Below are 16,447 nucleotides of genomic sequence, written 5' to 3' on the forward strand. Positions count from 1 at the left end.
CCCCCCTCTCTTTCCCCCCCCTCTCTTTCCCCCCCTCCCTCTCTTTCCCCCCTCCCTCTCTTTCCCCCCCTCCCTCTCTTTCCCCCCCTCCCTCTCTTTCCCCCCCTCCCTCTCTTTCCCCCCCTCCCTCTCTTTCCCCCCCTCCCTCTCTTTCCCCCCCTCCCTCTCTTTCCCCCCTCCCTCTCTTTCCCCCCCTCCCTCTCTTTCCCCCCCTCCCTCTCTTTCCCCCCCCCTCTCTCTCTTCCCCCCCCTCTCTCTCTTCCCCCCCCTCTCTCTCTTCCCCCCCCTCTCTCTCCCCCCCCTCCCTCTCTTTCCCTCCCCCCCCCTGCCCCTCTTCTCCCCCCCACCCCCCCCCCCAACCTGTCCAAATCATTCTGGCGTTTCTCTGCATCCTCCTCACAGCACACGCCCACCCAGCTTTGTGTCGTCTGCAAACTTGGAGATATTACATCTAGTTCCCTCGTCTAGATCATTGATATATATTGTGAATAGCTGGGTCCTAGCACCGATCCTTGCGGTACCCCACTAGTCACTGCCTTCCACTCGGAAAAAGACCCATTTATTCCAACTCTTTGCTTCCTGTCTGCCAACCAGTTTCCTATCCAAGTCGGTACCTTGCCCCCAATCCCATGTGCTCTTATTTTGCACGCCAGTCTCTTTTGCGGGACCTTATCAAAAGCCTTCTGAAAGTCCAAATACACCACATCCACTGGTTCTCCCTTATCTATTCTACCAGTTACATCCTCAAAAAATTCCAGTAGATTAGTCAAGCACGATTTACCTTTTGTAAATCCATGTTGACTTTGTCCGATCCTGTTACTGTTTTCCAAGTGCTCTGCTATTACATCTTTTATAATGGACTCTAGCATTTTCCCCACTACCGATGTCAGGCTTCCCGGTCTATAATTCCCCGTTTTCTCTCTACCACCTTTTTAAATAGTGGGGTTACATTAGCTACCCTCCAATCCATGGGTACTGTTCCAGAGTCTATCGAATTTTGGAAGATGACCAGCAATGCATCTATTTCTAGGGCCACTTCCTTAAGTACCCTAGGATGTAGATTATCAGGCCCTGGGGATTTCTCGGCCTTCAGTCCCGTCAATTTCCCTAACACCATTTCCCTACAAATACTGATTTCATTCGGTTCCTCCCTCATTAGACCCTATGTTCCCCGACATCTCTGGGAGTTTATTTGTGTCCTCCTTTGTGAAGACAGAGCCAAAGTATGTATTTAATTGGTCTGCCATGTCTTTGTTCCCCATTATAAATTCCCCTGATTCTGACTGCAAGGGACCGATGCTTGACTTCACCAATCTTTTTCTCTTCACATATCTATAAAAGCTTTTACAGTCAGTTTTTATGTTCCCTGCAAGCTTACTCTCACCCTATTTTCCCCCTCTTAATTAATCCCTTTGTCCTCCTGTGCAGAATCCTAAACTGCTCCCAATCCTCAAGTTTGCTGCTTTTTCTGGCCAATTTACATGTCCTCTCCTTAGATCTTATGCTGTCCCTAATTTCCCTTGTTAGCCAATGTTGAGTCACCTTTTTTGTTTTTTTATGCCAAACAGGGATGAAAAAATTCTGTAGTTCATCCATGCGATCTTTAAATGTTTGCCATTGCCTATTCACCGTCAACCCTTTAAGTAACATTCCCCAATTCATCCTAGCCAACTCGAGCCTCATACCATCGTAGTTCCCTTTATTTAAATTCAGTACCCAAGTCTCTGAATCAACTACTTCACTCTCCATCTTGATGAAGAATTCTATCATATTATGATCGCTCCTCCCCAAGGGGCCTCGCACAACAAGATTGCTAATTAATCCTTTCTCATTACATAATACCCAGTCTAAGATGGCCTGATCTCTAGTTGGTTCCTCGACATATTGATCCAGGAAACCATCCCGTCTGTATACACTCTAGGAATTCCTCTTCCACAGTATTGTTACTAATTTGGTTAGTCCAATCTATATGTAGATTAAAGTCACCCATGGTAACTGCTGTGCCCTTATTGCACGCGTCTCTAATTTCCCGTTTAATGCCATCCCCAACCTCAGCATTACTGTTTGGGGGTCTGTATACAACTCTCACTAACGTTTTCTGCCCCTTGGTATTTCTCAGCTCTACCCATACAGATTCCACATCATCAGAGCTAATATCCTTCATTACTATTGTGTTAGTCTCCTCCTTAACTAGCAATGCTACCCCACCTCCTTTTCCTTTTTGCCTGTCCTTCCTGAATATTGAATACCCCTGGATGTTGAATTCCCAGCCTTGGTCACCCTGGAGCCATGTCTCCGTAATCCCAATTATATCATATCCGTTTACATCTATTTGCGCAGCTAATTCATCCACCTTATTGTAAATGCTCCTCGCATTAAGACACAAAGCCTTCAGGCTTGTTTTTTTTAACACTCTTAGACCTTTTAGAATTATTGTTTACTGCGGCCAGGTTTGATTTACACCCTTGATTTCTGCCTTCCACGCTTGCTTTTCTCCTTCCTGTCTTTTGCTTCTATCCTTGCTTCCCTTTCCTCTGTCTCCCTGCACAGGTTCCCAACCCCCTGCCATTTTAGTTTAAACCCTCCCCCAGAGCACTAGCAAACACTCCCCCTAGGACATCGGTTCCAGTCCTGCCCAGGTGTAAACCATCCGGTTTGTACTGGTCCCACCTCCCCCAGAACCGGTTCCAATGTCCCAGGAATTTGAATCCCTCCCCCTTGCACCATTCTTCTAGTCACGTATTCATCTGAAATATCCTTCTATTTCTACTCTGACTAGCACGTAGCACTGGTAGCAATCCTGAGATGACTACCTTTTGAGGTCCTATTTTTTAATTTACCTCCTAACTCCCTATATTCAGCTTTTAGGACCTCATCCCATTTTTTACCTATATCGTTGGTACCTATCTGCACCACGACAACCGGCTGTTCACCCTCCCCCTCCAGAATGCCCTGCAGCCGCTCCGAGACATCCTTGACCCTTGCACCAGGGAGGCAACATACCATCCTGGAGTCTCGTTTGCAGCCACAGAAACGCCTATCTATTCCCCTTACAATAGAATCTCCTATCGCTATAACTCTCTCACTCTTTTTCCTCCCGTCCCGTGCAGCAGAACCACCCATGGTGCCAGGAAGTTGGCTGCTGCTGCCTTCCCCCAATAAGCCACCCTCCCTCACCAATATCCAAAGCGGTATATCTGTCTGAGAGGGGGTTGGCCACAGGGGACCCCTGCACTACCTGCCTGCGCCTACTACTATGCCTGGCGGTCACCCATTCCCTTCCTGCATGTGCAGCCTTTACCTGCGGTGTGACCAACTGATTAAACGTGCTATTCATGACATCCTCAGCATCGCGAATGCTCCAGTATGTATCCATTCGCAGCTCCAGCTCCGCAATGTGGTCTGCCAGTAGCTGCAGCTGGATACACTTCCCGCACACATGGTCGTCGGGGACACAGGAAGTGTCCCTGATTTCCCACATAGTGCAGGAGGAGCATGCCACGGGGCCGAGCTTTGCTGCCATGACTTACCCTTTAATTAATCTCCTCGCGCCCCCCCCCCTCGCCGCCCTCGCCCCCCCCCTCTCCCTCCCTCCCACCCCCCCTCTCCCTCCCACCCCCCCCTCAATTCAATTCAATTCAAATTGCTTTATTGGCATGACAAGTTACATCTTATGTTGCCAAAGCATCGAAAAACATTCATGTTTGTACACAAAAATACAGATCTATCCATACTGTGTATAAACAGATATATCCCTGGGTGTATAAATATACATTCATATAATTTATATATACTCTTTTCTTATATATACTCTTTCCCCCCCCCTCTCTTTTCCCCCCCCCCCCCCCCTCAATTCTTCAATTCAAATCGCTTTATTGGCATGACAAGGTACATCTTATGTTGCCAAAGCATCGAATAACATTTATGGTTGAACACATAAACGCAGGTCTATCCATACAGTGTATAAACAGATATATCCCTGAGTGTATAAATATACATTCATATAATTTGTATATACTCTTTTCTTAGATTTAATGGTTGTCCCTCTGTTTATGGCAAGCTGTAACATAGTGTGCCACTAAGGTTACACAATTTCTCTGTTCCCCTAGTAGGTATGGGAGTTTTTCGTCGTCATTCAAATTTCTGAATTCAGGGCATATTTTTGTGAATTTTGGGTAGAAATTCTCCCTTATGCCCTGATATTTTGTACAAGCTGTGAGGAAGTGCATCTCTGTCTCCACCACTCCCTGACTGCAGTGAGAGCATATCCTGTCCTCTCTTGGCAGCCGGGTCTGTCTGTGTCTGCCTTTTTCGATGGCCAGGCTATGTTCACTAAGTCTGTACATTGTCAAGGTTTTTCTCAGTTTGCGATCCTTTACCATGGTCAGGTAGTCAGCCATGTTGTATTGTCTGTTTAGGGCCAAGTCGCAATTGAGTTTGTTTTGGGTTTTTGTTGTTTCTGCCCAATATGACAGATATTTTTCCTTTTGCTTAGTGACGATTGTGTTGGGTCGAATTCTCTGTGTTACGATGTCACTGTCCTGGGGCTGGTTATTGTTAGTAGTGTTAGTAGTTACTTCACTGAGTCCCAGGACTAGTTGACTGAGGGTATTCTTCTTTATGGTCCTCTCTTGGCATTTCAGGGCTTCGTAATGATAGCAGTGGGGGTTGCTCATTTTTAGGTGTTTCCAAAATTTGGTGGCTCTTTTTTGGATAGTAATTATTAATGGATATTGGCCTAGTTCTGCCCTGCATGCATTGTTTACGGTTTTCCTTTGAGTCCGGAGGATACTTTTACAGAATTCTGCATGTCGGATCTCAATTGGGTGTTTGTCCCATTTTGCAAATTCTTGTTGTGTTAACAGTCCCCACACCTCACTGCCATAGAGTGCAATTGGTTCAATTACTGATTTAAAAAGTTTTGAGCCAAATGCTAATTGGGATTTCTATTTGGATTGATTTTTTAATGGCATAGAAAGCCCTTCTTGCTTTCTCTTTCAGTTCATTCACAGCCAGATGAAAATTTCCCGTAGAACTGATTTTTAAGCCCAAGTATGTGTAGTTAGTGGTTTGTTCAATTTTAGTAGTTCCTAGTGTGAAATTTATTCTGGGTCCCTGATGTCTGGATCTTTGCTGGAACACAAGGACTTTGGTTTTTTGGGGATTTATTGTCAGGGCCCAGGTCTGGCAGAACGACTCCAGCAGATCCAGGTTCTGCTGCAGACCCTCCTTAGTTGGTGACAGCAGAACCAGGTCATCTCTTCCCCACCACCTCTCCCCCCCTCCCCCTCCTCTCATCCCTCCCCCTCCGTCCACCAAGCAAAGGCCGATAACCAAACGTGTGTTGTTTGGATGAAGCCTCTAGCTCTGGGCTCTGTGCCGACTGCAGGTTTATATCATTCTTGGTGATCGCTCAGTGTAGCTGCCAATGATGGAGCTGATCCGTGTCGTCCGTGAGATTTCAGCAAAGCGTAACTGAGTTTGTGATATTTTCCTGCTGTGTAAAACAGCAAGTGTAGATTCTCTCCCTCCTGGTGTGGGCAGTCTGAGCTCAGTGGGCACGGTGCTGGGGCAGTCATCCCCAGACCGGGACTAATACTTCCGAGTCCAATAGTCAAGTCCCACCGGGGCAGTTTGCGGATTTCAATTCAGTTTTAAAATCTGGAAATAAAAATCTGGTCTCGGTAAAAGCGAGTGTGAGGCTGTTGTAAAAATCCAACTGGTTCATGAATGTCCTTTCAGGGGAAGGAACCCTGGTCAGTGTGACTCCAGTCTCTCACGACTTAATGACATCACTGCCCTACTCGATTGTAACTGCATTCCCAGGCAATAATCAAATTACTCAGACCCCAAGAATTCTTTATATAAAAAAAAACCACACAAGCATATGTGAGTCCTGAGGGAGCGCCGCACTGTCGGAGGGGCAGTACTGAGGGAGCGCCGCACTGTCGGAGGGGCAGTACTGAGGGAGCGCCGCACTGTCGGAGGGGCAGTACTGAGGGAGCGCCGCACTGTCGGAGGGGCAGTACTGGGGGAGCGCCGCACTGTCGGAGGGGCGGTACTGAGGGAGCGCCGCACAGTCGGAGGGGCAGTACTGAGGGAGCGCCGCACAGTCGGAGGGGCAGTACTGAGGGAGCGCCGCACTGTCGGAGGGGCGGTACTGAGGGAGCGCCGCACAGTCGGAGGGGCAGTACTGAGGGAGCGCCGCACTGTCGGAGAGGCAGTACTGAGGCAGCGCCGCACAGTCGGAGGGGCAGTACTGAGGGAGCGCCGCACAGTCGGAGGGGCAGTACTGAGGGAGCACCGCGCTGTCGGAGGGGCGGTGCTGAGGGAGCGCCGCACTGTCGGAGGGGCGGTACTGAGGGAGCGCCACACTGTCGGAGGGGCAGTACTGAGGGAGCGCCGCACTGTCCGCGGGGCCTTAACGAGGGAGCACCGCACTGTCGGAGGGGCAGTACTGAGGGAGCGCCGCGCTGTCGGAGGGGCAGTACTGAGGGAGCGCCGCGCTGTCGGAGGGGCAGTACTGAGGGAGCGCCGCGCTGTCGGAGGGGCAGTACTGAGGGAGCGCCGCGCTGTCGGAGGGGCAGTACTGAGGGAGCGCCGCGCTGTCGGAGGGGCAGTACTGAGGGAGCGCCGCACTGTCGGAGGGGCAGTACTGAGGGAGTGCCGCACTTTGACAGTGAGTTTGTGCAGTGTCAGTACATTTCTGTTCGTGGTGATGAAGGATACAGGCTTTGTGGGATTTGCTTTCAGGATTGTCTTTGTGGCTGTTTCTCAGGGGAGCCGGGACAACATGAGCATCGAGCTGGTCTGCTTCGAGAACGCGCCGAGACCCTCTGAGGAAGCGAGACAGAGAGAGGCCGAGCTCGACAGATACCTGGAAACGCGGGTGAAAGGTCAGGACAATGGCACCAGAGAGAGCTGGGCCCTCGAGACACACGCCGGTGTGTCTGAACTTCCCATATCCAAGCGTTTGGGGTTAAATTGTCTCCCAGCTATTGACGAGGGAGTTGGGTGGAGTCTGGGTCAATTGCCAAGAACTCTGCCTCAAAGCAACTGGCCTAATCGACCTCCGACCCCGTGAGTGGGATTCGGGACAGCGTTGCACTGCCATTCATTTAATCCCATGGACCCAGAGAGTCAGGCCGTAGATTGAGCCCCGACATCGCATCGTGTGGCCCCCAGACCCTCGCTCCGACCTCCCAGGTTACGGCTCTCTGACTAGCCTCTGCACCCTGGGTCAGAGGGGTAAATACCCAGGAACCCCGCCGTAAATACCCGGGAACCCCCCGCCGTAAATACCCACCGGAGGTATGGGAGCTCGCCCCCTGTGGATCCCCCGGGGCCTGGTCTCGGAGGCCGGATCCCCCGGGGCCTGGTACCTCGGCCCGACTTCATTCATAGAAACATAGAAGATAGGAGCAGGAGTAGGCCATTCGGCCCCTCGAGCCTGCTCCGCCATTCAATGTGATCATGGCTGATCATCCAAATTCAGTACCCTGTCCCTGCTTTCTCCCCATATCCCTTGATCCCTTTAGCCTTAAGAAATATATCTAACTCCTTCTTGAATATATTTAATGAATTGGCCTCCACCGCCCTCTGTGGTAGAGAATTCCACAGGTTCACCACTCTCTGGGTGAAGAAATCCCTCCTCATTTCTGTCCTAAATGGCTTACCCCTTATCCTTAGACTGTGACCCCTGGTTCTGGACTCCCCCGCCATTGGGAACATCCTTCCTGCATCTAGTCTGTCCAGTCCTGCCAGAATTTTATAAGTTTCAATGAGATCCCCTCTCATTCTTCTAAACTCCAGCGAGTACAAGCCCAATCGACCCAATCTCTCCTCATACGTCATTCCTGCCATCCCAGGTATCAGCCTGGTGAATCTTCGCTGAACTCCTTCCATGGCAAGAATATCCTTCCTCAGATAAGGCGACCAAAACTGCACACAATACTCAAGATGTGGTCTCACCAAGGCCGTGTACAACTGCAGCAAGACATCCTTGTTCCTGTACTCAAACCCTCTCGCTATGAAGGCCAACATACCATTTGCCTTCTTAACCACCTGCATGCTTACCTTCAGCGACTGGTGCACAAGGACACCCAGGTCTCATTGCACTTCCCCTTCTCCCAATCTATTGCCATTCAGATAATAATCTGCCTTCCTGTTTTTGACACCAAAGTGGATAAACTCGCATTTATCCACGTTATATTGCATCTGCCATGCTTCTGCCCAATCACCCAACCTGTCCAAATCATCCTGGAGTTTCTCGGCATCCTCCTCACAGCACACACGCCCACCCAGCTTTGTGTCATCTGCAAATTTGAAGATATTACATCTAGTTCCCCTGTCTAGATCATTAATATATATTGTGAATAGCTGGGGCCCAAGGACCGATCCCTGCGGTACCCCACTAGTCACTGCCTGTCACTCGGAAAAAGACCCGTTTATTCCAACTCTTTGCTTTCTGTCTGCCAACCAGTTCTCTATCCAAGTCAATACCTTGCCCCCAATCCCATGTGTCTTAACTTTACACGCTAATCTCTTATGCGGGACCTTATCTCAAGCCTTCTGAAAGTCCAAATACACCACATCCACTGGTTCTCCCTTATCTATTTTACCAGTTACATCCTCAAAAAATTCCAGTAGATTAGTCAAGCATGATTTACCTTTTGTAAATCCATGTGGACTTTGTCCAATCCTGTCACTGCTTTCCAAGTGCTCTGCTATTACATCTTTTATAATGGACTCTAGCATTATCCCCACTACCGATGTCAGGCTTACCGGTCTGTAATTCCCCGTTTTCTCTCTACCACCTTTTTTGAATAGTGGGGTAACATTAGCTACCCTCCAATCTATGGGTACTGTTCCAGATTCCATCGAATGTTGGAAGATGATCAGCAATGCATCAACTATTTCTAGGGCCACTTCCTTAAGTACCCTAGGATGTAGATTATCAGACCCTGGGGATTTATCGGCCTTCAATCCCATCAATTTCCCTAACACCATTTCCCTACAAATACTGATTTCTTTCAGTTCCTCCCTTTCATTAGACCCTATGTTCCCCAGCATTTCTGGGAGGTTATTTGTGTCCTCCTTTGTGAAGACAGAACCAAAATATGTATTTAGTTGGTCTGCCATTTCTTTGTTCCCCATTATAAATTCCCCTGATTCTGACTGCAAGGGACCTACGCTTGACTTCACCAATCTTTTTCTCTTCACATATCTATAAAAGCTTTTACAGTCAGTTTTTATGTTCTCTGCAAGCTTACTCTCATATTCTATTTTCCCTTTCTTAATTAATCCCTTTGTCCTCCTTTGTTGAATCCTAAACTGCTCCCAATCCTCTGGATTACTGCTTTTTCTGGCCAATTTATATGTCCTCTCCTTGGATCTTATGCTATCCCTAATTTCCCTCGTTAGCCACGGTTGAGTCACCTTTTTTGTTTTATTTTTATGCCAAACTGGGATGAACAAATTCTGTAGCTCATCCATGCGGTCTTTGAATGTTTGCCATTGCCTATCCACCGTTAACCCTTTGAGTGACATTCCCCAATCAATCCTACCCAATTCGTGCCTCAGACCATCGTAGTTTCCTTTATTTAAATTCAGGAACCTAGTCTCTGAGTCAACTACTTCATTCTCCATCTTAATGAAGAATTTGATCATATTATGATCGCTCCGACCCAAGGGGCCTCGTACAACAAGATTGCTAATTAATCCTTTCTCGTTACATAATACCCAGTCTAAGATGGCCTGATCTCTGGTTGGTTCCTCGACATATTGGTCCAGTAAACCATCCTGTAAACACTCCAGGAATTCCTCCGCCACAGTATTGTTACTAATTTGGTTAGCCCAGTCTATATGTGGATTAAAGTCACCTATGATGACCACTGTGCCCTTTTTGCACGCTTCTCTAATTTCCCTTTTAATGCCATCCCCAACCTCCGCATTACTGTTTGGAGGTCTATATACCACTCCCACTAACGTGTTCTGCCCCTTGGTATTTCTCAGTTCTACCCATACAGATTCCACATCATCAGAGCTAATATCCTTCCTTACAATTGTGTTAATCTCTTTAACCAGTAATGCTACCCCACCTCCCTTTTTGCGTATTTTTCTTGAATATTGAATACCCTTGGATGTTGAGTTCCCAGCCTTTGCTACCCTGGAGCCATGTTTCCGTAATCCCAATCAAATCATATTCGTTTACCTCTATTTGCGCAGCTAATTCATCCACCTTTTTACGAATGCTCCTCGCATTAAGACACAAAGCCTTCAGGCTTGTTGTTTTAACGTTCTTAGACCTATTAGAATTATTATTTACTGTGGCCATGTTTGATTTAAACCATTGATTTCTCTGACTGCCACTTTTGGTTTTCTCCTTCCTATCTTTTGCTTTTATCCTTGTTTCCCTTTCCTCTGTCTCCCTGCTCAGGTTCCCAACCCCCTGCCATTTTAGTTTAAACCCTCCCCCAGAGCACTAGCAAACACTCCCCCTAGGACATCGGTCCCGGCCCTACCCAGGTGCAAACCGTCCGGTTTGAACTGGTCCCACCTCCCCCAGAACCGGTTCCAATGTCCCAGGAATTTGAATCCCTCCCCCTGGCACCATTCCTTTAGCCACGTATTCATCTGAAATATTCTTCTATTTCTACTCTGACTAGCACGTGGCACTGGTAGCAATCCTGAGATTACTACCTTTGAGGTCCTATTTTTTAATTTATCTCCTAACTCCCTATATTCAGATTTTAGGACCTCATCCTGTTTTTTACCTATATTGTTGGTGCCTATATGCACCACGACAACTGGCTGTTCACCCTCCCCTTCCAAGATGTTCTGCAGCCGCTCGGAGACATCCTTGACCCTTGCACCAGGGAGGCAACACACCATCCTGGAGTCTCGTTTGCGGCCGCAGAAACGCCTATCTATTCCCCTTACAATAGAGTCCCCCATCACTATAGCTCTTCCCCTCTTTTTTTCCTCCCGTCCTGTGCAGCAGAACCACCCATGGTGCCAGGAAGTTGGCTGCTGCTGCCATTCATTTTCCTCTTTAATGAAACAGATTTTCTATTTGTTTTCTGGAAAGTTCCAAGTCTCTCATTCTCTTGCAGACCTGGTGGCGAAGGCGGCTCCGGAGGTTCCCCCTGGGATGCTGGATGTGATGCACTCGCTGCTCATTGAGAACATTCCCAATCTGCCGCCTGGTGGAGGGCTCACCAGCAAGTAAGGAAGCGCTGACAGTGCCACCCGCAGCCCCTCTCCCTCCCCCCGGCCCCCCGACACTCTGAGTCACTCGCCCTCACCCGGACTGAGCGCTCCCTCGGTACCGCCCCTCGGACAGTGCGGCGCTCCCTCGGTACCGCCCCTCGGACAGTGCGGCGCTCCCTCGGTACCGCCCCTCGGACAGTGCGGCGCTCCCTCGGTACCGCCCATCGGACAGTGCGGCGCTCCCTCGGTACCGCCCCTCGGACAGTGCGGCGCTCCCTCGGTACCGCCCCTCGGACAGTGCGGCGCTCCCTCGGTACCGCCCCTCGGACAGTGCGGCGCTCCCTCGGTACCGCCCCTCGGACAGTGCGGCGCTCCCTCGGTACCGCCCCTCGGACAGTGCGGCGCTCCCTCGGTACCGCCCCTCGGACAGTGCGGCGCTCCCTCGGTACCGCCCCTCGGACAGTGCGGCGCTGTTTTAGTATTGCACCGTGAGTGTTGGCCTGGATTTTATGCTCCAGCCTGACTTGGTGGTGAGAATGTTACCCACTGAACCACGCCTGACTCTACATTCCCTGTGAATTGAATCTAATTCTGAAACCATTGAGACATGAACCTTGCTGAAGTAAGTGAGCAATTTGTTTATATTTATATTCTTTCAGACGGAGCGTTATTGAATCAGTTTACAACCGACTGGTCCCTCTGACTACGGACGAGGTGAATGTTTACTAAAAAACTTCTTAAAGTTTATATAAAAGAAAGACTTCCCTTTCTAAATCACCTTTCACAACCTCAGGACGACCCAAAGCACTTTACAAACAATGAAGTACTTTTGAAGTGTGGTCACTGTGGTCATATAGGAAACACGGCAGCAATTTTTGCATAGCAAGCTCCCATAAATGGGACAATTGAGCAATTGTTTTAGTTAATTTTTTTGGTGGTATTGGTTGAGGGATAAATATTGGCCAGGACACCGGGGATAACCCCCCCTGCTCTTCTTCCAATAGTGGCTTTGGGATCTTTTACGTCCACCTGAGAGAGCAGACGGGGCCTCGGATTAACGTCTCATCCGAAAGACGGGACCTCCGACAGTGCGGCGCTCCCTCAGTACTGCCCCTCTGACAGTGCGGCGCTCCCTCAGTACTGCCCCTCTGACAGTGCGGCGCTCCCTCAGTACTGACCCTCCGACAGTGCAGCGCTCCCTCAGTACTGCCCCTCCGACAGTGCGACGCTCCCTCAGTACTGACCCTCCGACAGTGCGGCGCCCCCTCAGTACTGCCCCTCTGACAGTGCGGCGCTCCCTCAGTACTGCCCCTCCGACAGTGCGGCGCCCCCTCAGTACTGCCCCTCTGACAGTGCGGCGCCCCCTCAGTACTGCCCCTCTGACAGTGCGGCGCTCCCTCAGTACTGCCCCTCTGACAGTGCGGCGCTCCCTCAGTACTGCCCCTCCGACACTGCGGCGCTCCCTCAGTACTGCCCCTCCGACAGTGCGGCGCTCCCTCAGTACTGCCCCTCCGACAGTGCGGCGCTCCCTCAGTACTGCCCCTCCGACAGTGCGGCGCTCCCTCAGTACTGCCCCTCCGACAGTGCGGCGCTCCCTCAGTACTGCCCCTCTGACAGTGCGGCGCTCCCTCAGTACTGCCCCTCCGACAGTGCGGCGCTCCCTCAGTACTGCCCCTCCGACAGTGCGGCGCTCCCTCAGTACTGCCCCTCCGACAGTGCAGCGCTCCCTCAGTACAGCCCCTCCGACAGTGCGGCGCTCCCTCAGTACTGCCCCTCTGACAGTGCGGCGCTCCCTCAGTACTGCCCCTCTGACAGTGCAGCGCTCCCTCAGTACTGCCCCTCCGACAGTGCGGAGCTCCCTCAGTACTGCCCCTCCGACAGTGCAGCGCTCCCTCAGTACTGCCCCTCTGACAGTGCGGCGCTCCCTCAGTACTGACCCTCCGACAGTGCAGCGCTCCCTCAGTACTGCCCCTCCGACAGTGCGGCGCTCCCTCAGTACTGACCCTCTGACAGTGCGGCGCCCCCTCAGTACTGCCCCTCTGACAGTGCAGCGCTCCCTCAGTACTGCCCCTCCGACAGTGCGGCGCCCCCTCAGTACTGCCCCTCTGACAGTGCAGCGCTCCCTCAGTACTGCCCCTCCGACAGTGCGGCGCCCCCTCAGTACTGCCCCTCTGACAGTGCAGCGCTCCCTCAGTACTGCCCCTCTGACAGTGCGGCGCTCCCTCAGTACTGCCCCTCCGACACTGCGGCGCTCCCTCAGTACTGCCCCTCCGACAGTGCGGCGCTCCCTCAGTACTGCCCCTCCGACAGTGCGGCGCTCCCTCAGCACTGCCCCTCCGACAGTGCGGCGCTCCCTCAGTACTGCCCCTCCGACAGCGCGGCGCTCCCTCGGTACTGCCCCTCCGACAGTGCGGCGCTCCCTCTGCACTGCCCCTCCGACAGCACAGTGCTCCCTCAGTACTGCCCCTCCGACAGTGCGGCGCTCCCTCTGCACTGCCCCTCCGACAGCACAGTGCTCCCTCAGTACTGCCCCTCTGACACTGCGGCGCTCCCTCAGTACTGCCCCTCCGACAGTGCGGCGCTCCCTCAGTACTGCCCCTCCGACAGTGCGGCGCTCCCTCAGTACTGCCCCTCCGACAGTGCGGCGCTCCCTCGGTACTGCCCCTCCGACAGTGCCGAGATGCCTCAGTGCTGCCCCTCCGACAGTGCAGCACTCCCTCAGTACTTACCCTCCGACAGTGCGACGCTCCCTCAGTACTGCCCCTCTGACAGTGCGGCGCTGTGAGTTGGGTTAACTGCGAGGGACAGAGGTGTGTGTAGTAAATAGCGCCACGTCCTACGATTGAATCTTCAGTTTGCCGTTCAGTCTGTCTTGATTTATTTTATTTTTCTGATTCATTCTGTAGGATTTGGAGGAACCGGACAGCGCGTTCTAACCCGAGGCTTCAGAGGAGCTGGGTGTGAAAGCGGAGCAGTTTGCGAGACGCACTAATCCCTGGTTTCCATGTTTTAAGGACACTTGTACATGTGCAGAAGAGAATTCTCGAGTGACATATTTATATATTTGTTTTCTTTGCCGGTCACCTCTTGGCCTGTCCTGGACATTCCAGCGTGTCGCTGTTCGCCTGTCCTTGTGAAACCTGCTCCCTCAACCGCGCAGCCCCACACCCTCTCCGTCTAGACGGAATTCTGCGAATGACAGGTTTCGGGGCCCGGGGGCTGCAAGTGAGGGGTTGTAGGTGTTATTAATAACTTATTATTGGTTGTTTCCCCCCCCCCCCCCCCCCCCCCTTACTGTTCTACTGTAGCCCCCAGCCCCACACTCCCGGTCCCACATCTTCATTTCTCCTCTTCCCCCCCCACATGTTCCATACTCCCTGGTTACTGGACCAGGGGCCAGATCGTGGTGGCTGAGCGTCTGTGTCCAGGCTCGGGCTGAGGACAGCTTTATCTCTCTCTCTCACTGACCCCTGCTCTCTCTCTCTTTCCCTCCCCCCCCCCCGCCCTGCTCTGAGCCCATCCTCGCTCGCCAGCACGGCTGGTGAATTCTCTGGCCTTCTGAGGCACTCTGCCCCAGAGCAGGGAGAGCGGGTCTGGGGTTTGGTCTGTGCTTGATGAGGTGCCAGAAAATCATCGGCAGCAACCTCGCCCTGGTGTTGTGGACTAGGAGAGCGGTGGGTGAAACAGGCCAGGGTTCCTGCAGCTGTGCAGAGACTCGTGTGAGAGAATGTCGGGCTGGAATACGAGTCTCTTTCTTCACCCCCCCCCCCCGCCAACAGCCCCCACTTCCCCCGCCGCTGGGGATGAGGAGCTCACAGTCGGGCGGAGTCCCTGGAATCTGTGCCCAGCCGGGGGCAGCTCCTTCTTTAGGGAAGAGTTGGGGAATTTTTTTTGAAGAAAATTCATAACTAGCGAACGGAAGTTTTTGGAGAGTGTGAGGGTGAGGGTGTGCAAGGGTGAGTGAGTGAGCACATGCGAGCAAGCAAACGTGAGTGAGTGTGAGGGTGCATGAGGGTGAACGCGTGAGAGTGAGGGGTTGGAGATCTGCTCAGTCTGCCCTGGATGGTCAGAGCTGCTCTGTCCCTTTCCTCGGGGGAGGGGGTTATGTGGAAGGGGCTGGTGAGCAGACAATAATTGGCAATACAGTGAACAGTCACTGCCCCCAGCCCCTCTTCTCTCCCCTCCCCCCCCCCCCCCCCTCGGGTCACCGGCCCCTTCCCCCACTCCCTTCCCTCACCCCCGGCCCCTCTCTTTGCTCCTGGGAATAGACTTGGCGACTCTCTGGGGAGAAGAATCTCTGGCTTCAGGCCTTCCTGCTGTCCTGGATCCAGTTCTGGTCCTGGTGTGTAACTGGTTTGGACTTTCTCCAGGTTGTACAGATATTCTTTTTTTTTAAAGGAAGTTTATATATTTTTTGGGGGGTGGGGCAGGCGGGGTGGTTGTCGGCTGTGGTGGGACCGAGTTTAGTTTACATTTTCCCTTTTGGTTTTGGGGTTTATTTTTAATTCCCTCTTTTCTCTGTACTTTTAGCCCCGGTTGTTTGCTCCGTTCAGTGGTGGTGGGAATGTGTCGGCCTGGAGTCTGCGGCCCCAAAAACCCGCTGCACGTCAAGTTCTGGCCCCTGTCTGCCTGACGTCCCTCCGTTCCCCCCCCCCCCCCCACCATCCTCTGAGCTCGGCCCCTCCTGTTAGTCCTGTGCCCCCTTACCCCCCCCCGAGCTCGGCCTGGATCGCGATCCCACCTCTTTTCCCCCTTGCGTCCCGGGGAGTATTTCCAGAGGGCTTCTCCCGGGTCCTAGTGCTTGTCATTGTTCGGGTCTAAACGTTAAACCTCGCGAATTAAATCTCGCCGCAGGTTTTTAAATCCAGCCTTCTGTTTTGTTGTAACTATGGTAATGGGGCGTAGTGGGGGGGGAAAAAGGCTTCAGCAAGGGACTCGGCAACTTTTAAAGCTAAAGTTATATTATAACAGAACATTAAAATGTTTTCAACTCTATATATTGCAATTTTTTTGTGTGTTTGGGGCGAATGAGGTTCCGGACCTGCGCAGTGTGGATTGTGGAAGAGCAGCTTCCCGGGGCTCACCCCCAGCTGCTTGTGTGAGGTTTCGGCTCTTCAAGGCTGCACCGGGCGGTGAGGAAGTCGGTGAATCGGTGTCCACCGCACAAGATGGCAGCCTGTTCCACTGTTCTCCTGACGTCCAACCTAGATCTGGCCTTAAATAACAGAAGCATTGG

At 51.9% G+C, this 16,447-nt stretch overlaps 1 protein-coding gene across 3 annotated transcripts in view; it reads left to right on the top strand.

Moving 5' to 3' along the window:
- The window catches only part of LOC147093031 (protein phosphatase 1B-like), a 26,836-nt gene extending 10,630 nt beyond the window's left edge, over positions 1 to 16,206 (top strand). The window contains exons 4-7 of one of the 3 annotated variants that reach the window (XM_085976358.1): positions 6,779 to 6,896; positions 11,115 to 11,226; positions 11,871 to 11,925; positions 14,118 to 16,206. In XM_085976358.1, the coding sequence (XP_085832484.1) occupies positions 6,779 to 6,896; positions 11,115 to 11,226; positions 11,871 to 11,925; positions 14,118 to 14,147 (315 nt within the window). In that variant the 3' untranslated portion in view covers positions 14,148 to 16,206. Of the gene's footprint in view, positions 1 to 6,753; positions 6,897 to 11,114; positions 11,231 to 11,870; positions 11,926 to 14,117 lie in introns of those variants that run through there. The other 2 variants (XR_015075101.1, XM_085976359.1) reach the window with 2 other exon arrangements.
- The last annotated feature ends 241 nt before the right edge of the window (positions 16,207 to 16,447 follow it).

This window comes from Somniosus microcephalus, unplaced genomic scaffold (genome assembly GCF_052327205.1).
Source record: "Somniosus microcephalus isolate GS21.2 unplaced genomic scaffold, FLI_Smic_1.0 unresolved_chr2, whole genome shotgun sequence".
NCBI classification, from domain to species: domain Eukaryota; kingdom Metazoa; phylum Chordata; class Chondrichthyes; order Squaliformes; family Somniosidae; genus Somniosus; species Somniosus microcephalus.